We start from the raw sequence: 26,587 nt of genomic DNA, 5'->3' as shown, positions 1-26,587 counted from the left end.
AAAAATCAAGGAAAGAATCATCAGAAATAGGTGATGGAGTGGCCCCATTTTGTCATTCTAGCAATTCTTTAAAGGAGTTAGTAATAAAACCGTAGGAATGGCTCAACTACCAGAGACCCAGATAGGGGTCAATAAATCAGTTCGTCCAGTTCATTTGCAATTTCTCTTTCTAAGGTGGCTTGTGGCTATAACTCCAGTCATTAGCCTAACCTGTATGGCAACCTTTGGGAGATCCGCTTGTTTGATGAGTTTGTGGGGGGAAAAGCCAAAGCACTGAGCATGGTTTGTTTCCAGCCAATTCTCCCATCTCTGTCTGACTAGGGGTTAGCAGGAAAAATACTAATCCTGAAATCAGATTTCAGAAGTTTACCCTATCAGGACGTCTGGGTGGCTCAATTAGGTGTCCGACTCTTCATTTTGGCTCAAGTCATGATCTCGAAGTTGTAAGATCAAGCCCCGCATTGGTCTCTCTGCTCAGCGGGGAGGCTGCTGGAGTTTCTCTCTCTCCCTCCCCCTCTCCCTCTGACCTTCCCCCCAACTCACACACACCCACTCCCTCCCTCTTTCTTTCTAAAATAAATAAATAAATCTTAAAAAAAAAAAGAAGTTAACCATATCTTTTCTTCTGAAACCTTAAGAGTGACCTACTTGTGCAATACCCAGAACAGATTAGCAATAACCTCCCATCCTGGGCAATACACACATACTCATACACATACTCATACTCACACCCCAGACACTGGGTACAGGAAACACGTTTTGTTTATTTCAGAATATTTCATTGCATCAACAGAGTCAAATGATATAAAAATGTTCTACAAAGGGGGGCAAAAAAAAGGACATGCTCATGTGAGGCACACACTTAAAAGAAAATAAAAAATGTTTTCCCTAATAAAGACATTCATAAAAATATAGTCTTTTAATGCCAATAGCCTAAATTTTCCAGGAGCCTATAATATCATCAAACACTTCTGTGAGCCACGGGAGCACAGATTGGGGAGTAACGGAGAGCTGAGAATGACAGCTGGGTCTGTGACCACCTGTCCTTTCTCTGTCACATCTGCAGTTCCCTGCCTATTTCTCCATTTCCTTTTTTTTTTTCTGTAGGAAAACATTCAACTGACTATAGACAGTATCAACAAACTTTTGTCTCAATTTCCATTTTTTTTCCCTAAAGTATTTCAACCAGCAAACCTGGAAAGCCTCACCAAACTCCTGCCTTCTGACACTCGCAATGAATTTTTTACTACCTACCTCCAAACCCTCTGCCACTTCATGTCAAAGTGACCCTTGCTCCCATCCACAAAGATTCAGAGTAATTTGCTTTATGTATCTGTGACCCAGGGGGTCAAATACTCCACTACAACTAAGACATAATAAAGTTGTTCTTTGCCTCGAGTTTTGAAAACCTGTGCTTAGGGGCGGCGGTTGGGGGGGCGCGCAATCTACTTTGACATGATTTCTTCTTTATAAACCTTTGGCACTTGTTACTCATTAAAAATAAATGCTGCAGGAAAATAGAATTTACTGCTTTCAGAGATTCATCATCGCCATTGTTCAATGTTTGTTCAATTTCAATTACCTGACATTCCAGAGAAAAGATCACTGCTGAAATTATTTTTCTCCTACCATTTTAGAATATAAGTGGCTTCAGAAATTTAAAAAAAAGCCACAACAAATATGTGTATTCAGTAGTTGATTTAATTCTAGTCCTTCCCCTTTAATGTGCCTCTGGACTTAACCATTTATATCCCTCCATCAAAATTATCACATAACCTGGCAAGTTGTTTAGTCTGAAAGCTAATCTTCAAGAGATCTGCTTATTTTCTAAATGTCTCTTCGCTGCCTTTATAGAAGCTTTTGAAGTCCTGCAAACCATGTAATGTTAACAAACTTACATTTTTAACATCCATGATATTAAATGGCAAAGACTCTCAAAAGGACTCTCAAGTATCTAACTTATCTTCTTGATATCCAAAAAAAATGATAAATTCTCATCATAGAAACCTTGAACACATAAAATTGGGAAGAACAAATTAAAGGACCTCTCCCTCCATCCCAGTCCCATCCCAAAGACAGTAACTATTGAGAGTGTGCCAGAGTCTCACCTTTTCTCCCTTTGAATTTTTCACAGGGAGGGCCAAAGCTGCCCTCCTTCTACGTTTCTTATCTCAGTGAATGAAACACTACCCACGTGTGCATGGACCAGAAATCTGGGGTCACCCTTGATTTGGCCATCTTCCCTGTTTCCCATAGCCAGTCTTTCAGATGCCAACACCTTAATACTACAAACTCATCTTATCCTTTCCCTCCCTATTGCTCCCACACTGAGTTCTGGCCACATTATCCTACAGCTGGATTACTGCAACACATTCCCAATGGTTTCCCTGCCACCAATCTTCTCCCATCAGCCCGTTCTCATAGATGTCAAACAGAATAATTTCTCTAGAGGAAGGCCAATCATACCATTCCCCCAAGCAAATTCTTTGACTGGTTCCCAATGCCCTGAAAAATAAAGTTCATCTATCCACAAGATGGTTACAAGGCCATTTACAGGTTGGCTCCTTCCGATTTCTCCAATTTTATCTTTTGCTCCCTAACTTTGCTCCAGCCATATGTCATTACTGGTAACTTAGAGCACACTTTCCCTGCATTGCTTAGAACAACCTCTCTATTTGCTCGCTTGCCTAGCTGCTACTTCTGCTCCCACTTAGATGTCACTTCTAGGAGCCCTAGGGGTGGGCTTGGTGTGTTGTCTAGAATTCCCCAAAGATCAGCTTGGTTTTATTTTTTAAATCCTTCATACTTCATTGAAATGCCTGTTCAATGCCCTCATTGAAATCACGTGCTTCTTTTTAAAGTACAAAATCTCGGGACACAGGTCATTTTATTTTCACCATTGTACCTTTAGTATCTATCTAGCACAGTGCTTGGCACATAGAAAGTGCTCGGTGAATACTTTCAAATGATTTGAGAAATAGTAACTACATTTAACATTTATCATCTGATTTAGTCTGTTTTAGTTACAGCCACATAGTTATTTACATAGATTGCAAATTGTTAATTTTTCAAAATATTCTTTTTTTTTTAAGATTTTATTTATTTATTTGACAGAGAGAGAGAGAGAGCACAAGTAGGCAGAACAGCAGGGAGAGGGAGAGGAAGAAGCATGCTCTCTGCCGAGCAGGGAGCCTGACTTGGGGCTCGATCCCAGGACCCTGGGATCATGACCTGAGCCGAAGGCAGACGCTTAACCGCCTGAGCCACCCAGGCGCCCCTCAAAATATTCTCTTGAATTGCTTATTTCATCTTTCTTGTTTGATCTAAGTGCCACAATCAATTATATTTTTTATATAGAGAGTTAAGAGGAAGACCAAGAAACGGAATGTAAAAGAAAAGCTGACTGAGAACAACTGATTTATCCCTATAAATGCCATGCTTTGCACAAACACTTTTCTGAATTAAAATTTTGGAAGAGGAAATTGCAAAAGAAGGATATAGCTTATGCCAGTGTATAGCTGCCCTCAGCTTTAGACTTAAAGAGAGCTAGATCAGGGTGTGAAATGTTACTTCGCTAGTTACGATAGTTGTAAATTTGGGTTAAGTTACTTAATCCGTCTGCTTCTCCCCTCCCTTTTTGTCTTTCGAAAATAACCTGGTTGTGAGGAAGAAACATAACAAATAGAAACATCTAGCACTTTGCTCTCACAAACATGCTGCTCAAAAAAATGGTTGCTATGAAGATGACATCATAAACACAGAGTTAAGTAGCTAAATACATTAATTTCTGACAGGATATGATAGGAACCAAAAAAAATTTATTTATTTGAGAGAGAGAGAGCATGCATGAGTACGGGGAGAGGCAGAGGGAGAGGATGAGAGAGAAGTGCAGTGCCCATTAGTCATGAACGTGCATGTGAATCATCTGGGGATCTTGTTAAAATGCATGTTCTGCTTTAGTGGGCCAAAGGTGGGTACTGGAAATCTACATTTCTAACCAGCTCCCAGGCGATGCTGATATTTCTGGTTCCTGGACCACCCTTCGGGTACCAAGACCCTATAGGATAAACATAATCATCCCATCTCCTGAACTTGGTTGGGCTCAAGACACTGGTCAGTGTTAAGTAATAAGTGGCCACACTGTCAGGATGGAGGTGACTCTGTCATCTGGTAGGACCCTCACCATAGAGAAATGTCACCATAGCAGCAGAGACCTGTGTCCATGACACTCCATACACCCACTAAAGGTTGCCATCACCATATAGGCAAAAGTAGGATCCTGCTTCACCCCTGCACCTTCCACCCACACCTCTCAGTTTTAAGATCTTTTTTGAAATTTTTTTCTTTTTTCCAGTCTCCTCAGAAATATTTTATTTTACCCGATTTCACTTAGTAAAAAGTTTGAGAGTCCCACACTATATGATTTGTTGCAGAATACCCATCCCTTTGGAACAGCCCAGCATGGTATGTATACTTACCTTACCTGACTGGACATTCGCCGTTGATCAGAGCCTTGGCACTGGACTCTAAGTATCTTAAGCTTCAATTAACTCAAATCATTATGCAAAACCATATAAGAGTGGATACACTGGCATTTTTTTCCCCCTATATTGCCACAAAATTCATGGGGACCAAGAGTAAAAAATGCATCAATTTGAGGTTTCTGGAGTATGAAACAGAACCACAAATGACATATATCCCTTAGAGGGTTTGCCTCACTGCAACTCTGCAGCTCCAATTAGGATGGACCTCTGTGAATTTTAATAATAAGAACACATGGTAGCCAGTGCTGGCCAACTGGAGTTAGCTTGCCCAGGAGGTGAGATATTCAACTACATATCCACTAAAAGAACACTACATTTAGATAACAAAATCTTTTTCCTAGACTAGAAAGGATGATTTAAAAAAAAAATTATTTATTTATTTGAGAGAGAGAGAGAGAGCATGCATGAGTAGGGGGAGGGGAAGAGAGAGAGGATGAGAGAGAATCTCCAGCAGACTCCCCTCTGAGCAGGGAGCCCAACCCGTGGCTTGATCTCACGACTCTGAGATCATGACCTGAGCTGAAATTAAGAGTTGGAGGCTTAACCAACGGAGTCACCCAGGTGCCCCTAGAAAGGATGATTTTTATCTAACCCTTCCTGCTTGTGGACAAGGCTATAAAATACAGTCAAAAATCATATTGAAAGAAAATACCACATGCATGCTATACAAATCTCACTGGGGTAACTATAGGATAATTCTACCTCATATCCCACGGAATTTGATGAAACGTAACTTTGCAGCAAAATCTGTCCTCCTTGGAACTTGAGATCTTCAGAAAGAGGAAAACTTACCAGGTGTAGATAATCTGTCCTCTGGGATAAGTGTAGAGTATAATGTAGCAGTCACCACCATAGAATTCGCCATATGAGTTTTGATCAATTTCGATCCTACCATTATTTTCTACACGCCAAATCTGAAAGGAATGGAATGTGTGTAACAAAATTAAAATTTTCTTGATCTAATAGTACTTCTCAGGAGTTACTTTTGGGAGGGGGGTTAGATCTATTGTTAAATAACTTTTAAATACTTTTCTAACTAGCTTTCAAATTAAGCAATGGGAAGAAATTTTATCAGTTTGACCATTTGTTCACTATTAATACATACCTCCTGTTTGATTGATTAGTGAAAATAACACGAGACTCCAGTGGAATAAGGAACTAAAATATTCGGCTCAGAAATATGTCTCTTAACTTGCATAAAATATTTCATCCATTGGAAGATAACTTGTTTGTTTGTTAAAAACATTTTTCCCCTGCACTGTAGGGCATGAAACTATTATTTCTTTAGGCAAGAGTGGCAGATTGGGACCAAATAAGATGCCAATTGCTTGAGTATTTTTAAGAATCATCATCTAGGCATAAGACTGAAAAGGTAAAAGTAGGCAGAACCAGTTTTTTTTTTTTTCCTAGTTTCTCATCCTCATCACAGATTAAAGACACTCCAAGTTGGAGAGATGAGAGCTGCAGATGAACCAGGAAAGTAACACGGGAGAGCCTGCCAGGCACTGTGCGCATGCGCACCCTCCCGGGGAGCAGGAGGATGCATCCCTTCCCTTGAAAGCTGGAGATGAAGGAGCGGCAGTGCTTTCAGAGGGACGCACGACATTCTGGTGAGCAGGGGAGAAACAACAGCACTACCGGGCTAAGCCCAAAAGCCTAAAGCCTAGAGAAAGCCCCCAGCCTTCCAAAGTCTGGGGACGACTCAGGAGGACATCTCGGAGACAACGTGACCCGACACAAGGAGACTGCAGCAGGGACATGGTGCTGGGGAGCCACATCTGCCAAGAGGCCCTGCGGCTGTGCAGAGCTGCAGAAAAGCACGTCTGAGCAGGAGACAGGCTCAGACCGGAAGCTGATACCTCTCGGACAATGGCCACAAGGGGCCTTCCTCCGTTTGCACCTCCCACAACCCCTGGATGGCTTAGATGCATACTTCATGTCTTTGAAAAGAGGCAAACTACTTCCTAAATCTCTTTCCCATATACTTTGCTCCAGACATTGTGGTAAGCCTTGGGAATACAAAGATAAAATAGTCAATTCCTGCCCTCAAGGAACTAACGAGAGCACTAGGAAGAAAAATAAAGTTTTGCAGTCCTTAGATGATGGTTCTGTGAAAAATATCACTTATGGTTTGAGCACAGAGAAAGGCTGCTCCAGGGCAGAGGGAGGGCTTCTCAAAGAGGTGCAGCTTGTGACTGAACTGAATCAGGCAGGAGAAGGAGCGGAGACTTTAGCCAGAGGGAGGAGGGTGAGGCAGCGAGGAGAGCAAGGATCAAATCCTGGAAGACCTTGCAGGCCCAGCTGAAGATGGAGTGCCATTAGAATATTTTAAAATAAGACATAACATTACCCAGGTCTCATTAAGTTAGATGACTCAAGACTAGAGGGTGAAGAGAGTTGAATTAGGGAGAATTATAAGGGAGTTATGAGTAATTTTTTTCAAAAAAATGGGAATAATCAACAAATAATTTGAATGCTCTAAAAATATCTGTGAGTTTAGTACATGCCCAGTTTGCTTTTGTGAATGCCTGTAAGATACAAGGAAAGGTCTAAATAATGGTCATTGGTACATTCAGAGCCACTTGCCCTCACTGGACAATCCCAGTTCCAGGACCAGGAGCATTTCTGGACCAGGAAACAAGATGACTGGGTTCCACAACACGTCTCTAAGATGATAATGAGGTGATCTTGCACAAATCACCTAACTTCTTGGAATCTCAACACACACAGTGTAAAATAGCATTGAAGGTCAGAGAGTATCTCTTCCGGCTTTAAACTCCCTGATTTAATATACAGTCATGGTCCACCTTTATTAGTAAGTGAAATTAACAAGTAAAATGACAAAGTTTGTAGTCTTCTGAAATTACATTTCCAGGTGTACTGGCATAAATGGGCTTGATGAAAACAAACAAACACAAACAGAAACAGCCCAATACCTCCACTTTGCCGGAACCATCATCCACCATATTGTGCTGGGCGGCCATCTGCAGAGAAGTATGCAGTTTTGAGGCATCAAATGGAATTTGTTTTATTCGAGCCACTTTCTCGGTGACATAGACTTTCCCGAAACCATCACTCTGATCTTTCTCTCTCCAGTCCTTAAAGAACTGTTTGAAGATTGGTGTTTCCCCTCCTTCTGGAAGAACTTGAATCTAAAATTTAAAACAATGACTATTATAAAAAGAAAATAGACGGAGGAAAAACATTCATCCAGGAGTGGAGAAAAAACTAAGAAAATGAAAAGACTGTCTTGGTTTCTGTGATGACAGATGTAAATTAGAAGCTGGGATCCATAAGTGAATGTAAAATGGAAGATTATCAGATATGAAGGAAAAACAATCCAACTGTACTTTTTGTCACAACTAAAGTGATTGCCACTGAATTTGGATGTTTGAAGTAAGAACAAAGTTCTTTTCGTGTTACCATTACAGTCAAACACATATGACTGGTTTTCTGCATTAGGCTTATAAGAGATCTGTGACCTGGAAGAAATGATTTCATTGTGTTCCTTGTGCCAGGACATAAAACTGAAGAGAAAGGATGAGGCTGAAAGACTCAGAAAAGGAAGAGCACCTAGTCAGGTGTCTAAGCTGATGTCAATGAAGCCAAATATTAGGTGGGTATTAGCCCATGTCTGTACAACTTGCTCTGTGGACTAACTGAAAAGTGCTCTCAGTGCATTCAACTGTGGTTGATCATCTTGACTGAAATGCCATGGAAGAAACATATGGGGTCTTTTTTTTTTATCATGCAGCCCCATGGAAGGTCTGATCCCCAGTTTCTGCAAAATTCCATCCTCCACAAAGCTATGGTTCTAGGGACATGGGCACCATGTGGCACACACATAAGGGAAGAATGACTTCCATGCATAGGTTACTTTGAACCAAATTCTCTCATGAGTTTTATGGAGATAGGATGAGCTCCCACATTTTAAAATTTTTTTCTAGCCAGCTCATTTTCACACACACTTACTTGGGTATTGGTGGAATAATTCATTTGCTTCAGAAATTCTTCAGCTGTCTTCATTGCAGCCTTTCTCTCCTGGGGATTAGCATCTTTACCTAAAATAGAGGATAAATGAAAAAGAATCTCAGAGAGGGAAGGTATTACATGATTATGAAACATTTGCACACCAAGAAACAAACATAATTATAATTTAATTTAAATATGACACTGAGAATGGCAAAAATGTCCTGGTATGTTAAATTATATTTATTGATATCCTAATGATCGCCAAATATGTATAAATTATATTTATTAATATCCTAATGATCGCCAAATATGTATAAAAGATTTGTTTTAATTGCCCTAATGCTTTCTTTTACCCCATGATTCCTGGCAAATGATACTAGGAGGAAGAAAATATGGTTTTGATGTCTGCGTTTTACATGAGCTATTTACAGATCAAGTCTCAAAATGATAGTTTTTTTTTAATCAGAAAAGATGTTTTCTTTACCTCTTCAAAGAAATAGCTGTAAATCTGAAGCACAGCTACAATGTCAGTGGTTTACCTTTCCATACGAAAATCTGTTTTGCAGCACCATGGTCCAAAATAAAGCATTCTTCAGAAAGCAACATTGCCATGGAGAAGGGGTTCTCTTCTGCAACCACAGTCACTCTCATGGATCCACTGGCATCTGAAACCTAATATAAAAACCATGAGCTTGTTTGCAGATAATAAAAATGTCCTAAAATTACATTATGGTGATGGCTGTACAACTCTGTAAATGTAACAACAACCATTTAATTGTACACCATACCCCTTAAATGGGTATGGTATGTAAATTATATTTCAACAAAGCTATTTAAAAAAAAAACAACAACAAAAATCCATGAGCCAAATTATACCGCTTCTTCAAAGTCCTTTGGACAATCAACAAAACTAAAAGACAATCTACGGAATGGGAGAAGATATTTTTGAATGGCATATCTGATAAAGGGTTAGTATCCTAAATACATAAAGAACTTACATAACTCAACACCAAAAAACCCCCAATAGTCCAATTAAAAATGGGCAAAAGACATAAACAGACATTTCTCCAAAGAAGACATACAGATGGACAACAGACACATGAAAAGATGTTCATCATCACTTATCAGGGAAATAAAAATCAAAACCATAATGTGATATCACTTAAACCTGTCAGATTGGCTAAAATCAAAAACACAAGAAACAACAAGTGTTGGCAAGAATAAGGAGAAATAGAACCCTCATGCACTGCTGGGAGCAATGCAAACTGTTGCAGCTACTGTGGAAAACAGTATGGAGGTTCTTCAAAAAATTAAAAATAGAACTACCATATGATCCAGTAATTCCACTACTGGATATTTAACCAAGAATACTAAAACACTAACTCAAAAAGATGTATGCACCCACCCCTATATTTATAGCAGCCAAATTATGGAAACAGCCCAACTGTCCATTGACTGATGAATGTGCAAAGAAAATATGGCATGTATATAAACAATGGAATATTACTCAGCCATAAAAAGAATGAAGTTTTGTCATCTACAGCAACACGGATAGATCTAGAAAGGATAATGCTAAGTGAAATAAGTCAGAGAAAGACAAATACCATATGATATCACTCATATGTGGAATTTAAGAAACAAAACAAATGAACAAAGGAAAAAGAGAGAGAGAAAGAAACCAAGAAATAGGCTCTTAACTACAGAGAACAAACTGATGGTTACCAGAGGGGAGGTGGGCGGGGGATGGGTGAAATATGTGAAGGGGTTAAGAGTACACTTATCACGATGAGCACTGAGTAATGTATAGAATTCTTGAGTCACTATATTGTACATCTGAAATTAAGATAACACTATATGTTAACTATATGGAATTAAAATAAAGTCTTTTGGAGTAAAAGAACCATTAATAAAAAGTGAAGTTTCAACACTGGACCTAAAGCATCAGAAAATAATAATGATAATAGTAATGGCTAAGGTTTGTTGAGATTTCTATATAATAGGCACCAAGTGATGAACTTTACATGATTACTTACTAATTTTTATAGCAATTTTTTCAACTAGGTAATAATCTTATACTCATTGCACACACACAAAAGCTAAAGCTTAATATTCATTTAACATTTACTGAGTGCCTACCATATGCCAAGCACTATGCTAAGAAGGCACTGGCACATTACAGTCTATGCTTATAGACTGTTTTCAAATTAGGTCCTGTAATTTAAGTACAGTTTGTGCAAATTGTCAAAGTAAATTTCCTCTATCACAAATAGTTTTTTACTTAGAGTCTTGAAGTTTGGAAATAACCACAGAACATTTTCTTTCGGGGCGCCTGGGTGGCTCAGTCGGTTAAGCATTTGCCTTCTGCTCAGGTCATGATCTCAGTGTCCTGGGATTGAGCCCTGCACGGAGTTCCCCACTCAGCGGGGAGTCTGATTCTCCCTCTCCCTCTGCCCCTCCGTGTGCACGCATGCTCTCTCTCTGTCCCAAATAAATAAATCTAAAAATTAAAAAAAAATTTTTAAAAGAACAATTTTTTAAAGTTGAAGGTGGTCTTGCAAAATTGAAAGTGATATTAATGCCCAGGTTAGAATTCCATTTTTCAAAGGCCAGCTTATAGGCTGCAAGGTAATCACCTGGGCACTTGATAAATATGCAGATTCCAGGGCTCTCCCTAGATCAGTGGTGGAGTTTTGCAGCATTGTGGTGGGGCTTGAATTCTGTTTTTTTAGAAATTGCCTAGGTGACTCTGTTTCCCAGCTTTGTTCTGCAATCCCAAATTAAAGTATTTTCAGACTTTGTATTTTATATACATGCAATACATTATACATCCATTAGAGGGAGCAATGATGCAGGATTAACATCACAGTTTCATTTCTTAGTCAGTTCCTAATGCCCAAAAGGGAGAATCGTTTTATTTGACGACGAGGCATAAAAGATATTTGTTAAGCTGTTGAAAATGGGTTTTAGAAGCAGTAACGAAAAAGTGCCATGAAGTCTTAATTTTTTAATTTTTATTTATTTGAGAGAGAGAGAGAGGGAGAGCGCACGCCCGCATACACATGGGGGGAGGGGCAGAGGGAAAGGGAAGAGAGAATCCCAAGCCGACTCCACATTGAAGTCTGGGGTGGGGGGAAGGGGGAATGCCGATCCCTTGACCGCGAGATCACCACCTGAGCCGAAACCAAGAGTCCCACACTCAACTAACTGTGCCACCGCAGCGCCCCCTCGAATTCTTTAGAATAACAATTTCTGTGTGGCTTATATTAAAACATCAGTATTTAGCAGCAGTCGTGACCACATTTTCCTTTGCCATCTAGGAAGAATATAATTCACTTCCTCTTTACAAAACACAAGTTATTAGACACAAGTTAGTAACTTGACCTTCATTCAAAATCAGTTTCTGAGTTAGAAGTTCCCTTCAAGAACAGCAAATATAACTCCTTCCTGTGATGACTGATGACTACCTAGTTCTCCAGGGAGATTAGTGGTCTGCTCCAAATCATGCGCTTGGAAAGTCAACAAGGGGAGGGAACTCCTGAAGGATCCCATTTTGAGCAGTCTCAGATACTGGTGTATCTGTGACTTCTGTCACCTTCACCAGCAATAAAATCATAAAATTCTGGAGTTGTAAGGAACCTGAATAATCTTCTAATGGACTCTGTCTCTCTTTTTTTCAGATAAGAAAACTGAGACCCAGCATGGTCATATCTTGCCCAAGGTCATCCAGTGGGTCATCACTACAAAGATGACATGAAGCTAGGAGTCCAATGGCCAGGACAGGGTTGTTTTTACTCTGTTTCCTCCCAGCTGTCTGATTTGATAGCTTTGCCCTCCTGTAATGAAAAAAGCCTTCATTATGGCTAAACAGGATATTTAAAATAACATGAAGATTTTATAGTTTATCAAAATTTTATAAGAAAAACCTTACTGAGTATTTTCATTCCATGAAGGAAACATTTTATTGAATGTCATATATCAAAGCATATTGTTGCAGGGGGGCGGAGCAAGATGGCGGAGGAGTAGGAGACCTGGATTTCAGCTGGTCTCAGGAATTCAGCTGAATAGGGATCAAACCATTCTGAACACCTACGAACTCAACAGGAGACTGAAGAAGACAGTAGCAAAAACTCTCTGAACAGAGAAGCAACCACTTACTGGAAGGTAGGACGTGCGGAGAAGTGAATCCGAGGCGATATTCGGGAGGATAGACGGCGGGGGAGGGGCCTCCGTCGGCCACTTCTGGCAAGTGATAGAGCCGCGGAGCACAAAATCGGACCTTTTAGAAGTCGGCTCCGCTGAGGGACGTCGCTGCAGTGGCTAAGCGGGGGGTGGAATCCTCCCGGGACAGTGTGGTCTCAGGACCCTCGGGGTCACAGAAAGACCGGGGGTGCCTGAGTGCAGCAGAGCTCCCAGGTATCGGAGCGGGGAAGCCGGCTGCAGAGACGGAACCGAGGCGCGGGCTCTCAGCTCGGGGTTGCCATAAACTGTGATCCGCGGCCCAGTCGGGCCACTGCTCCTCCAGCAGGGACCCAACAAGCGGCAGAGCCGGGGAGACTCCCCTTCCTCCCCGGGGAGGAGTGGCGCGGGAGCGCACTGCAGGGATCTGCTGGGTTTGGAGACTCCACACAGGGTCGGGTGCCAGAGATAGAAACACTCGGTCACAGGCTGGGTGAGCACAGAGTGCGGCCAGAGACAGGGAGACGGGAGTGATTGCTTTTCTCTGGGGGCGCACTGAGGAGCGGGCCCTGAGTTCTCAGCTCCTCTGAGTGGAGATTGGGAGGCCACCATTTTCCCCCTGGTCCTCCAAAGCTGTACCGAGAGCTTGCAGGGAACAAAAGCTCCTGAGAGCAAACCCGAGCAGCTTGCTTAGCCCGGACCGACAAGGGTGGGGCAATTCCACCTCCGGCAAAGACATTTGGGAAACCACGGCAACAGGCCCCTCCCCCAGAAGATCAGCACAACAGCCAGCAAGCCAAGACCAAGTTTACCGATCAAGGAGAACGGGAGAACTCCAGCGCTAGGGGAATACTGCACATAGAATTCATGGCTTTTTTTTACCATGATTCATTAGTTTTTCAAAGTTAATTTTTTTAACTGTTTTTTTTTAATTTTTCTTTTTCCCATTTTCAACCAACATCTTATCAATCCCTTTTTTTAAAAAAATATTTTTTATTTTTCATTTTTAGAGTCATATTTAATCCCTTCATAGTAGTTACCCTTATTTTGGGCATATATATATATAAGTTTTTCTCTCTTTAAAATTTTGAGGTACAGTTTCTTCTAACAGATCAAAATATACCCTAAATCACTAGTGTATGGCTTTGTTCTAGTTTCCTGCCTGATCACATTCTCTCCTTTTTTTTTTTAAATCTTCTTTCTTTTTTCAAACAACTTCTTATTGTATTAATTCCTTTTATAAAATCTTTTATACTTTTCATCTTTACAGTCATCTTCCATCCCTTCATTGTATCAACCCTTATTTTGTACATATATAAATCTTTCTTCCTTTAAAATGTTAGGAGGCACTTTTTTCTAACAGACCAAAATACGCCCAAAATCTAGTGTGTGGCACTGATCTATGCACTAGCCTGATCATATTTGATCATATTCGGGGTTTTTTTGTATTGTTCTGTTTTTGTTTTTATCTTTTTCTTTTTGTTTTTTTCTTTCTTTCTTTCTTCTTTCTTTCCCTTGCCTTTCCCCTGGTTTCAGGTCTTTTCTCATTTGTATAGAGTATATTTGCTGGGGACGTTGTTAACCTGTTAGTATTTTGTTCTCTCATTCATCTATTCTCCTCTGGACAAAATGACAAGACGAAAAAAGAACAAGAGATAATACCGTCAGCCAGGGACCTACTCAATACGGACATTAGTACGATGTCGGACCTAGAGTTCAGAATCATGACTTTAAAGATACTAGCTGGGCTTGAAAAAAGCGTGGAAGTTATTACAGAAACCCTTTCTGGAGAAATAAAAGAACTAAAATCTAACCAAGTCGAAATCAAAAAGGCTATTAATGAGGTGTAATAAAAAATGGGGACAGTAACTGCTAGGATAAATGAGGCAGAAGAGAGAATCAGCGATATAAAAGACCAAATGATGGAAAATAAAGAGGCTGAGAAAAAGAGACAGAAACAACTACAGGATCACGAGGGCAGAATTCGAGAGATAAGCGATATGGTAAGACGAAACAACATTAGAATAATTGGAATCCCAGAAGAAGAAGAAAGAGAGAGAGGGGCAGAAGGTATATTGGAGCAAATAATAGCAGAGAACTTCCCTAATGTGAGGAAGGAAACAGGCATTAAAATCCAGGAGGCACAGAGAACCCCTCTCAAAATCAATAAAAATAGGTCAACACCCCGACATCTAATAGTAAAACTTACGAGTCTCAGAGACAAAGAGAAAATCCTGAAAGCAGCTCGGGAGAAGAGATATGTAACCTACCATGGTAGAAATATTAGAGTGGCAACAGACCTATCCACAGAGACCTGGCAGGCCAGAAAGGACTGGCATGATATCTTCAGAGCACTAAACGAGAAAAATATGCAGCCAAGAATACTATATGCAGCTAGACTCTCATTGAAAATTGAAGGAGAGATAAAAAACTTCCAGGAAAAACAAAAACTAAAGGAATTTGCAAACACGAAACCACCCCTCCAAGAAATATTGAAAGGGGTCCTCTAAGCAAAGAGAGAGCCTAAAAGCAGCACAGAACAGAAAGGAACACAGACAATATACAGTAACAGTCACCTTACAGGCAATACAATGGCACTAAATTCATACCTTTCAATAGTTACCCTGAATGTAAATGGGCTAAATGCCCCAATCGAAAGACACAGGCTATCAGGTTGGATTAAAAAACAAGACCCATCAATATGCTGTCTGCAAGAGACTCATTTTAGACCCAAAGGCACCCCCAGATTGAAAGTGAGGGGATGGAAAACCATTTACTATGCTAATGGACACCAAAAGAAAGCTGGGGTGGCAATCCTTATATCAGACAAATTAGATTTTAAAACAAAGACTGTAATAAGAGATGAAGAAGGACACTATATCCTACTTAAAGGGTCTATCCAACAAGAAGATCTAACATTTGTAAATATCTATGCCCCTAACATGGGAGCAGACAATTATATAAGGCAATTAATAACAAAAGCGAAGAAACACATTGGCAACAATACAATAATAGTGGGGGACTTTAACACCCCCCTGACTGAAATGGACAGATCATCTAAGCAAAAGATCAACAAGGAAATAAAGACTTTAAATGACACACTGGACCAAATGGACTTCACAGACATATTCAGAACATTCCATCCCAAAGCAATGGAATACACATTCTTCTCTAGTGCCCATGGAACATTCTCCAGAATAGATCACATCCTAGGTCACAAATCAGGTCTCAACCGGTACCAAAGATTGGGATCATTCCCTGCATATTTTCAGACCACAATGCTTTGAAACTAGAACTCAATCACAAGAGGAAAGTCAGAAAGAACTCAAATACATGGAGGCTAAAGAAAATCCTACTAAAGAATGAATGGGTCAACCAGGAAATTAAAGAAGAATTTAAAAAAATTCACGGAAACCAATGAAAATGAAAACACAACTGTTCAAAATCTTTGGGATACAGCAAAGGCAGTCCTGAGAGGAAAGTATATAGCAATACAAGCCTTTCTCAAGAAACAAGAAAGGTCTCAAATACACAATCTAACCCTACACCTAAAGGAGCTGCAGAAAGAACAGCAAATAAAGCCTAAACTCAGCAGGAGAAGAGAAATAAATCAAAACCTCAATGAGATACCACCTCACACCCGTCAGAATGGCTAAAATTAACAAGTCAGGAAACGACAGATGTTGGCGGGGATGCGGAGAAAGGGGAACCCTCCTACACTGTTGGTGGGAATGCTAAGCTGGTGCAACCCCTCTGGAAAACAGTATGGAGGTTCCTCAAACCGTTGAAATTAGAGCTACCATTCGATCCAGCAATTGCACTACTGGGTATTTACCACAAAGATACAAATGTAGGGATCCGAAGGGGTACGTGCACCCCAATGTTTATAGCAGCAATGTCCACAATAGCCAAACTGTGGAAAGAGCCAAGATGTCCATCGACAGATGAATGGATAAAGAAGATGTGTATATATACACAATGGAATATTATGCAGCCATCAAAAGGAATGAGATCTTGCCATTTGCAACGACGTGGATGGAACTGGAGGGTATTATGCTGAGTGAAATAAGTCAATCAGAGAAAGACATGTATCATATGACCTCACTGATATGAGGAATTCTTAATCTCAGGAACAAACTGAGTGTTACTGGAGTGGTTGGGGGTGGGAGGGATGGGGTGGCTGGGTGATAGACATCGGGGAGGGTATGTGCTATGGTGAGCGCTGTGAATTGTGCAAGACTGTTGAATCACAGATCTGTACTTCTGAAACAAATAACGCAACATATTTTAAGAAAAAAGAAAAAGAAGAAGATAGCAGGAGGGGAAGAATGAAGGGAAGTAAGTCGGAGGGGGAGACGAACCATGAGAGATGATGGACTCTGAAAAACAAACTGAGGGTTCTAGAGGGGAGGGGGGGTGGGAGGATGGGTTATCCTGGTGATGGGTATTAAAGAGGGGACATTCTGCGTGGAGCACTGTGTGTTATGCACAAACAATGAATCATGGAACACTACATCAAGAACTAATGATGTAATGTATGGTGATTAACATAACAATAAAAAATTAAAAAACAAAACAATACATATTGTTGCAAACTAGCACAGCAACACTATATAATTTTATTTAAGTTGTAGCAATAATTTCACTGATTGACATTTTTAATGAAAATAACAAAAAGTAATAAAAAGAGGAATTTTAATAAACATACTAGAGCATAGAATGGATTCTACCCACACACTACTCTTTGAGAGCAATGAGAATTATCAGCTGTAGCAGAGTCCCTTCCAGAACAGGTCTCCCGGCTGTATCCAGTCTAGTAAAAACAACAAAACTCACTAACAGTGAACTCACCATGTAGAGTTTAGCCATTTTCCTGTTGGTTATGTCTGCCATGGTGTCGTCATCATCGTCTCCATCCCTAAGCTCCGGCTTTGTCCCTAAAACCTGGAAAAAAAGTGAACAGATAAAAGATAAAGACCGCTCATTAAAGGATGCTGAGTTAAAAAAAAAAAAAGTAAACTATCTTATATTTCTAAAGACATAGATTATCAAATATTTGCAATTAAAATGACCAGGCTCAAACATTTCTCACCAATCATACTGCATTGGCCTTTGCTCATGGATCAAATGAATGAACTGCATTAAGTAAACAAACACTGAGGTTGCTCATGATACGAACTTCCAGGAAAGTAAAATCCTACACATGAAAGCATAGGTGTTCATATTATTGAAGACTAGTAGGAATCAATTAAGATATGAGGTCTAAATTCACTTCTGTAACAGATTTCTTCTTGTGACCTCTGCTTCTAGAAGCAGTCTATAGATTTAATTACCAAAAAATCTTGGATCAAATTATTGAGGGTAGAGTACCATTATCATCACATAAAGAGCAAATTCTTAACTACACGATGCTGTATTTCCTGCTGTATATTTGGCACTTAGAACAGTATCTGGAACATAAGAGATGCTCATTAAGTAATAGTCAAATGAATAAATGAATGTATTTATGTATTTTCTGCATATATGACACAATCCAAAAGTTTAAGTACATAAAGCATTAGTAGAAACTACATTTAAATCTGCTTTGATTTTCTACATACTATAATCACAGAAAAGGTATATAAAGCAACTTAATTATTAAATTAATTGACACAAATATAGAATGTTAAGGACAGGAAAAAATATAAACAATCTAAACAATGTGACTTTTATAACAACATAAGCATAAATTCAAATTTAGAACATGCAAAGAAGGTATTCATTTAGACTCAATAAATATTTCATATACAATGAAATTCCTTGCATAATTTGTTTTATGTTCACTATAATACGTTGTGTGAAAATACATACTGCCAAATGCCAGGCAACAATAAAAATGTGTATAAATTCTAATCCTTGTTCAAGTATGGGCACTGCCTGGAGTTTCAAAACACATTAAAGAAGTTATTTTCTTTGGGAATATGCTCATTTTTTTGTTGACACAGTGATCAATAAAACATTTTAATTATTGTACATACTAAATGATTATAATAGTTTTTCTTTTTTGCTAAATGTAGGATCAAGACACAAAATACCTGGAATCAAAGGTGCTTTTTTGAAACACCTTTACTGGACTAGAAGTATGTGTATCTCCTAAGAGCAGGAAAAGGCTCCTTATATACCCTTTTGTGATTCTACTCTAACCAAGACAGTAGTTTGGAATCAACAATTTGGGTTGAGGACATATCTAGAAATTGGTAGTTTCCCAGTGGGCCAAGTGAGTCTGAGATTTGCGGCACACTCTAACTTTTAATTTTCAGACAACAATTCCCGTATGAGCCAAGGTTCTTAATTAGCCTCTCAAAGAATTGTAGCACAGTTGGGAATTGAACCCACGGGATTTACCAGAAACAAGCTTAACTGCAGGGGTAGAGGGATGCTGTACATTGTCCAAGAATCATTTTAAAATTCAGTAAAACAAAGCACTTACCAAAAACCTCAGTGGGGTATACAAATGAGTTTCTAACCATCTTCCCAAACCTTAAGGACTTTACATCTTGTATAGAAAGAGGAAAATAACTAAACATATTCTCTTTATCAACTATGCCATACATTGTGATCTCTGAAATAAACTATAAATACAGCTTTTTTTTTTTTTTTTTTACAGGTAGGATAATGCTTAAATTTTAAACAGTCATTTTAGGTTTGTCAAGTGATTAGCATTTAACTCATGTAATCCTTGGTGTGTGAAAAAACATATATTTTGACAATTTAAAGAGGAAGGGAGGAGCACCTGGGTGGCTCAGTTGGTAAAGCGTCTGCCAACTCAGGTCATGATCCCGGGGTCCTGGGATCGAGCCCCCTGCTCCGCGGGGAGCCTGCTTCTCCCTCTGCCCCTCCCCCCCTGCTTTTGCTCTCTTTCTCTTAAATAAATAAAATCTTAAAAATTAAATAAACTTTAAAGAGGAAGGGAAACAGAGAAGCCTTATCTGAGGATGTTTCTTAAAAATTTCATCTATTAGACGATCCCCACCCACGCAAGTGGCCTAATGTCGCGCAGCGGATCAATCCCTGAGCAGCGCCGGCAGGCGCCAGAGGCGGACGCCACGGCCACAACCTTCCGGGCGAGCGAACATCAGCATATCCGCTACAACCCGCTACAGGATGAGTGGGTGCTGGTGTCAGCTCACCGCATGAAGCGGCCCTGGCAGGGGCAAGTAGAGCCCCCGCTCCTGAAGACAGTTCCCCGCCATGACCCCCACAACCCTCTGTGTCCCGGGGCCACACGGGCCAATGGAGAGGTGAATCCCTACTATGATGGCACCTTCCTGTTTGACAACGACTTCCCAGCTCTGCAGCCTGATGCCCCCAATCCAGGACCCAGTGATCATCCCCTTTTCCAAACAGAGGCTGCTCGAGGAGCTTGTAAGGTCATGTGCTTCCGCCCCTGGTCCGATGTAATGCTGCCACTCATGTCAGTCCCTGAGATCCGAACTGTCATCGATGCATGGGCCGCAGTGGCAGAGGAGCTGGGAGCCCGGTACCCTTGGGTGCAGATCTTTGAAAACAAAGGAACCATGATGGGCTGTTCCAACCCCCATCCCCACTGCCAGGTGTGGGCCAGTTGTTTTCTGCCAAATACTGCCCAGCGTGAGGAGCGATCTGAGCGGGCCTATCAGAGTCAACATGGAGAACCCCTGCTAATGGAATATGGCCGCCAGGAGCTGCTCAGAAAGGAACGTCTGGTCTTAACCAGTGAGCACTGGTTAGTACTGGTCCCCTTTGGGGCAGTGTGGCCCTTCCAGACACTGCTGCTGCCCCAGAGGCATGTGCGGCACCTTCCTGAGCTGACCCCTGCTGAGCGTGATGATCTAGCCTCTATTATGAAGAAGCTCTTGACCAAGTATGACAACCTATTAGAGACATCCTTTCCCTACTCCATGGGCTGGCACGGGGCTCCCACCGGATCAAAGGCTGGAGCCAACTGGGATCACTGGCAGCTGCATGCTCATTACTACCCTCCACTCCTGCGCTCTGCCACCGTCCGGAAATTCATGGTTGGCTATGAAATGCTTGCCCAGGCTCAGAGGGACCTCACCCCTGAGCAGGCTGCGGAGAGACTAAGGACTGTTCCTGAGGTTCATTACCACCTGCGGCAGAAGGATAGGGAGACAGCAACCGTCGCCTGACCACACTGACCAGGGCCTTCTGCTTGAGGGAACCAGGGCCCAGGGTTGGGAAGATGTGGGGTCAATAAAACTAAACTGTGTTTCAAAAAAAAAAAAAAAATTTCATCTCTTGTCCTAGCCAAGACCTGTCACTCAAGCTTGGAGTCTCCCCACCCCTCCCCTTCCTTCAATTATTTTCTATAAATTTCCACTTAAAAGTATCATCATCCTTTAACATGCTCCAAACTGAACTTAGCTTTCCACAAAACTGGCCATTCTCAATTCTCCATTTGTGTCAGTGAATCTCTATTCTGTTCACCTGGACTTAAAACCAGGAGGCCAGTTCTGAATACTGCCTGTCCTCCATATTGAATCTCCTACTCACTTAGTCATTAAATTCTGCTTCTTTATAATAATGTTCGGAGTCACCTTAATTCCCACCTCAGTGAAGTCCCTCATCACCTGAGCAATGGGTTACATCTACTCCTGTCGGTTCCCTCCTGCCTTCAGGCTCACCTCATATTTTCATCCAGAAAGTTATCCTGTACACTAGCTGGGAAGGCCCCTCATTTCATTTTACTCCTAAGTTTCAAGAATGTGACTCCAGAAAAAAAGGCTTATATCCTCTATCTGCACCAGTGACTCTTAAAAAGTTCAATGTGCTCAAGCAACATCTGGGTAACCTGATAAAATAAATAATCTCAGCAGCCAGCTATTAAGTCATTAGGTCTGGAGTGAGGCCCTGGGAACTGCATTCCAGATGATGCTGACTTGGCTGCTTACTGACAGAGCCAAAACTTCTGTCTGGATTCCAAAGCCCCTTCAGAGGCTGGATGTTACCGACACTGCATTATTTCTCATCATTCTCGACCACCTCCCTTCTCTCACCAAGCCGATGTTTTCTGTGTCCCTTGTGGGAGCCACACACTTTCCTTCCCCAAGGCTCTCTGGAATGCTGTATGTAACTTCCACCCAGGTTGACTGTGTGTGGTAGAAGCAAAACAGCAATTATTCTTTGGTTGGCTCAGCTAATTATAATTGGCCCAGGAATAGTTACTGCTTATTGAGTGTCTACTATGAGTCACGCACTGTGTCAAGAGCTTTGGACGCATACTGTTTCACTTTTATAAGAGATCCCATGAGCTAGATACTGTTATCCTCATTTTACAGAAAAGCTCACTGATGCTCAAAGAGGAGAAGTGAATGTTCCACAGAACTGCCAAGTGTTGAGGCTTAAATTCCATCACAGATTCCTTCAATGCCATAATTTTAATAATTTGTTAAATTTTTCTATTTTTAATTTTAATTTTTTATTTTTTTAGAGAGAGAGAGAGAACGGGGTGGGAGGGAAGGGGTAGAGGGAGAAAGAGAATCTTAAGCAGGCTCCACGCCCAGCATAGAGCCTAACCCTGGGCTCAATCTCATGCCCTTGAGATCATGACCTGAGCTGAAATCAAGAGTTGGACACCTAACAGACTGAGTCACCCATGCGCCCTTCAGTTATTTTCAGAATAGTTAGTTGCATACTTCCCTAAATCAAGGGAAACTAGGAAAGTCTTGGAAAGAGACAAAAAGATTCTCTCCAAGGATGGTGTCTAGGGGCTCCTTCTGGGGATCTGATACCATAAAGTTATTTTCCTTCCTTTTCTTTATTCTCTAATTCAGTAGAAGATTGATAGCAGCAAATGATTTCATCCACAGAGATGCACAGGAATTTTTTCTGGTAGAGATGAGACTAATTTCTCCCCTGTGGAAGAGGCCAGCTTTGCATTTATCAGCAAATTCATCTTAACACTGATCACCCATTCGCTTGTCTGTTCTTTAGATTCTTCTTTGAACTAATTACAATATCTTACTAGTTCTCTTATTTTTTTTAAGATTTTACTTATTTATTTGAGAGAAAGAGAGAGAAAGAGAGCATGAGCAGGGAAGAGGGGCAGAGGGAGAGGGAGAAGCAGGCTCCCCGCTGAGCAAGGAGCCCGATGCGGGGCTTGATCCCAGGACCCTGGGATCATAACCTGAGCCACCCAGGCTTAATGACAAATAAAAATCTTTGATATGGGTTATTTTATATTTGTATGAGACTCATGATTTTATTTGCTTGAAACTACCTTTTAACAACTAGTACCCCTCTTGTCTAAACCACATGTATTGAAATCTGTTTACATATTTATTGCCTTTTATTGTGTATTACATGTCTTCAGCTAACACTTCTCAAGTGCTACTGCGTGCCATGCCTGAGACTTCATAAATTTTGTTTAAAATATGCTTTCAGGGGCGCCTGGGTGGCTCAGTCGGTAAGCGTCCGACTCTTGCTTTCAGGTCAGGTCATGATCTCAGAGTCGTGAGATCGAGCCCCACATCGGGCTCCATCCTGAGTGTGGAGCCTACTTTGGAGTCTCTCTCTCTCCCTCTACCCCTCCCCCCACTCTTGCATGCCCTCTCTCTCTCTCTTGCTCTCAAAAAATAAAAATTAAAATAAATTAAAAAATAAAACATGCTTACATATCCCTATTTACTAGACACCAGTCTAAGAACGTTAGATTTATTAAGTCATTTCATCATCACATCAACTGGGCACTCTTATTATCCCATTTTATGCCTCAAGAAACAAAGTGACTTGTCCACCGTCATGCATCTTACAACAAATGACAGTCAGGATTTGAACTCTGGCTCTAGAGTGGGTGCCCGTAACTCGCACGCCGTGCTGCCTCTGTGGGTGCTCCAGAAAGGTCTTCACACTTAATTGCCCAGGACTTGTCTCTGAAGACAAAGCAGAACGTGTTTTGCAGCAGAGACTGTAGAGGGGACACTCTTAGTTCTCTCTTTCTGATGAGAGCAATACTGGCACGTCTACCGTGCAACACACACACTGGTTGCTACAGTGGCGGTGTTCCGCCGTCCTCCCTCCACCGCTGTCCTCATCTCTCCCCAAATCCTCTCTCCACTCCCCTTCCTGGCCGCTCTGCCCCTGCTGGGGGCCTCAAAGGCTGAGAGAGGGAAGGTCTTCCATCACATCAGGGTGTCGTGCGAACAAACAGCCCTTCAAACGAGATATGCACTACCAAGGAATGTAAAATAAGGCAATAATACTTCTTTACCCATAAAATTGTACAGGTTAGGAGACAACTGACAACATCCGATGTTGGGAAAGATTCCGTATTCTGCTAAGCACTCCCTCGTGAGAGAAGTAGGTAACAGAAATCCAAGAAACAGACCAATTATTTAACCCAATAATTCTATTCTAATGGTTCATTCCAAGGAAATAATTAAAATACATGCAAAGGATCAACCTAATAAATACATCACAGCATTTCACAATATTAAAAGACACAAACCATGTAAATGCCCAACATGAAAGGGATTCATTGAATAAATTAGGCTGTATCGATAGAACGGAAAACTATACAGACATTAAAGTACTATAAAAATTATGCAATGGTCAGGAAAATGTAATATCTCAAGTATAAATTTAGTTTGCAAGGCATTATTGGCAGTATGAACTCTATCTTGTGAAAACACAGAGATTCGTACATGAAAACAAAGATTAGGAAGGATTTAGTTATTTTTTCCTCAAAGGTGGGACTTGGGGATATATTTTTTCTCTATTGTGACTATATATATTTTGTAAAATTTCAATAACAAACAGGTATTTGGGGGCACCTGGGTGGCTCAGTCGTTAAGCGTCTGCCTTCGGCTCGGGTCCCATATCAGGCTTCTTGCTCAGTGGGGAGCCTGCTTCTCCCTCTCCCACGCCCCCTGCTTGTGTTCCCTCTCTGTCAAATACATAAAATCTTTAAAACAAACAAACAGGTATTTGTCTTTAATAAATAAAATTGTAAAAGCTTTTATTAAACAAACAAAAAAATACTGACCTCTTGGTTTTGTATTTATTTTCTCTCCCCAGTGGAAGAAACAGTTGCCATTTCATTACCTCAAATGGAGTAATTATAATTCCCTTTTAATTTATAATCTACCTTAGGCTTCTCCCTCAGGCTTCCTCATTCAGTTCATCAAAGCATAGTAACCATTCTTGATGGATTCCTAAATGCTCTAGGCATTTTGATCAGAGAAACTTTTGTTAATGTAAAGACCTAGAAGTGGCCACCAGTGACAAAGGGGCCTTAATTTTTCGGCTAGAAATTAAGTGATTTCAAAGGTCACAGGTACTATTTTATTTTGTTATAGATGTGATCTGAGTAGAAAAATGGGAGTATCTCTATCTTCTCTCTGTCAGTAACGTAATGGAAATGTTTAACAACTTAAGACACTATTCTAAGTACATTAGAGAGCCTGGAAATTTGTGGAAATAAAGTTTTGTTCTATGCCAAAGTAGACCTTCTGTGGTGCTGTTCACTCTTTGCCTTCAACAGGTGTTCAATTCAAAATAATTCAGAAGATATTTATATTAAAGCATTACAGCAAATACACCAACTTGCTTTAGATTCACAGTCCCCTAGCTTCAGATTTTCTGGGTCCTCATGACATGGGTCAAGACTACCCTTAGCGTCGTGTTTTCCCTCAATGACCCATTAACGGCGACTTTTTCTTTTAAAACATAAATGGGCCTATGTGTACATTTGTTTTAGAAAGAAGGACCGGGAAGTTAAGAAAAAAGTTGCTCTCTTTTCACAATCTTTACTTAATTTTCACATTTGCACCTGCCTTTATTTATTTGTGTTGAATCTTTTAGCCAGCCCCACCTATTTGGAATATGAAATTCCAACATTTACGAATTACTCCCTCAAGACGCGCTTTCTCTATTTTAACATTCTACAGAATAGTTAGGATGTTTGCATAATTTGCAGTAAGTATTTGGAGTGAAGAGTAGGAAAAGAAAGGGTAATATGTGCTCTGGAGGAAGGACAATACCTAACTCGAGACTCCAGATCACTCTGGATGAAAATGTTCCAAGCTGGTGTCAAGTCCCCAAAGGATTTAACATAGAGAGTCTTATATGCTTCTCAACTGTGATTTCGGCTTGACAGATCAGGAAATTGAGGATGAGAGAAGTTAGGAGTTGTGCCTGAGGTCCAGTCTTATAAAGAGTAAAAGCAAGGACGCAAACCCCAGGCTTCCCAGCTCCTATTGCAGTGCTCCCCACAGCAAGGAAGAGCTCACAGTCTTCCTACATCATCACTTTAGTATGCATGGCTGTCTCTGGTCTCACTAAAAAAGCAAAGGAAGCTTTCGGGTCCTCAGAGCTAACACTTTAATTACCTAGAAATTCGCCTGTTTTATTTCCTTTCCCTAACTGGAAAAAAAAAAAAAATCAGTCCATCGTTAACATATGGTGAATAGATACAAATTATAAAGGCGAAATATAGCCCTGTTATGGTATATTTTCTTGCTTCCAGGAATTTTATGGCTTAGGTCAGACAAGTATTTGATAACAGGAAGGACATACAGAGATATAAAATTACAGGCAATTCTGAGAAAAGCTGTGACCCCGTTTAGCTAGCTCCACCTAATCTTCCAATATTTGCTCTCCTGATCTCAGTGTGTGCTCTCCTGCCTCTGAAATGCCTCTATCCTGTTACCGATGGATCAAATAAAAAGAGTAATTTAATGTATCAAATAGTGGGTAAAGTATTCTAGACTGAGAGAAAGCATGTGAAGTACATGTTTCGATAAAAGGACAAAGTGAATGACGGGTCTGCAAGAGAGGTTTAGTTATTTAATAATCTGGGCTAGGACTGTCCAATAGAATCTTCCGTAACTACAATATTCCATACCTGACCTGTCCAA

The 26,587-nt window shown here is 40.6% G+C and overlaps 1 protein-coding gene and 1 pseudogene across 1 annotated transcript in view; one reads left to right on the top strand and one right to left on the bottom strand.

The window, feature by feature from the left end:
• SCIN (scinderin) overlaps window positions 1-26,587 on the bottom strand; it is an 80,913-nt gene that overhangs the window by 17,755 nt on the left and 36,571 nt on the right. Inside the window, exons 5-9 of the mRNA XM_028118580.1 lie at window positions 17,544-17,636; window positions 9,056-9,188; window positions 8,517-8,605; window positions 7,481-7,696; window positions 5,337-5,458 (exon numbers count right to left, since the gene is read on the bottom strand). Coding sequence (XP_027974381.1) covers window positions 5,337-5,458; window positions 7,481-7,696; window positions 8,517-8,605; window positions 9,056-9,188; window positions 17,544-17,636 — 653 coding nt within the window. The remainder of the gene's footprint in view (window positions 1-5,336; window positions 5,459-7,480; window positions 7,697-8,516; window positions 8,606-9,055; window positions 9,189-17,543; window positions 17,637-26,587) is intronic.
• Window positions 19,715-20,860, top strand: LOC114220634 (galactose-1-phosphate uridylyltransferase pseudogene; annotated as a pseudogene).

The sequence above is a fragment of the Eumetopias jubatus genome, unplaced genomic scaffold, assembly GCF_037043125.1.
Source record: "Eumetopias jubatus isolate StellerSeaLion01/CBP00866 unplaced genomic scaffold, mEumJub1_p1.0 scaffold_14, whole genome shotgun sequence".
NCBI lineage: Eukaryota > Metazoa > Chordata > Mammalia > Carnivora > Otariidae > Eumetopias > Eumetopias jubatus.
The sequence above is the reverse complement of the archived record's forward strand: the minus strand, read 5'-3'. Positions and strand labels throughout refer to the sequence as shown.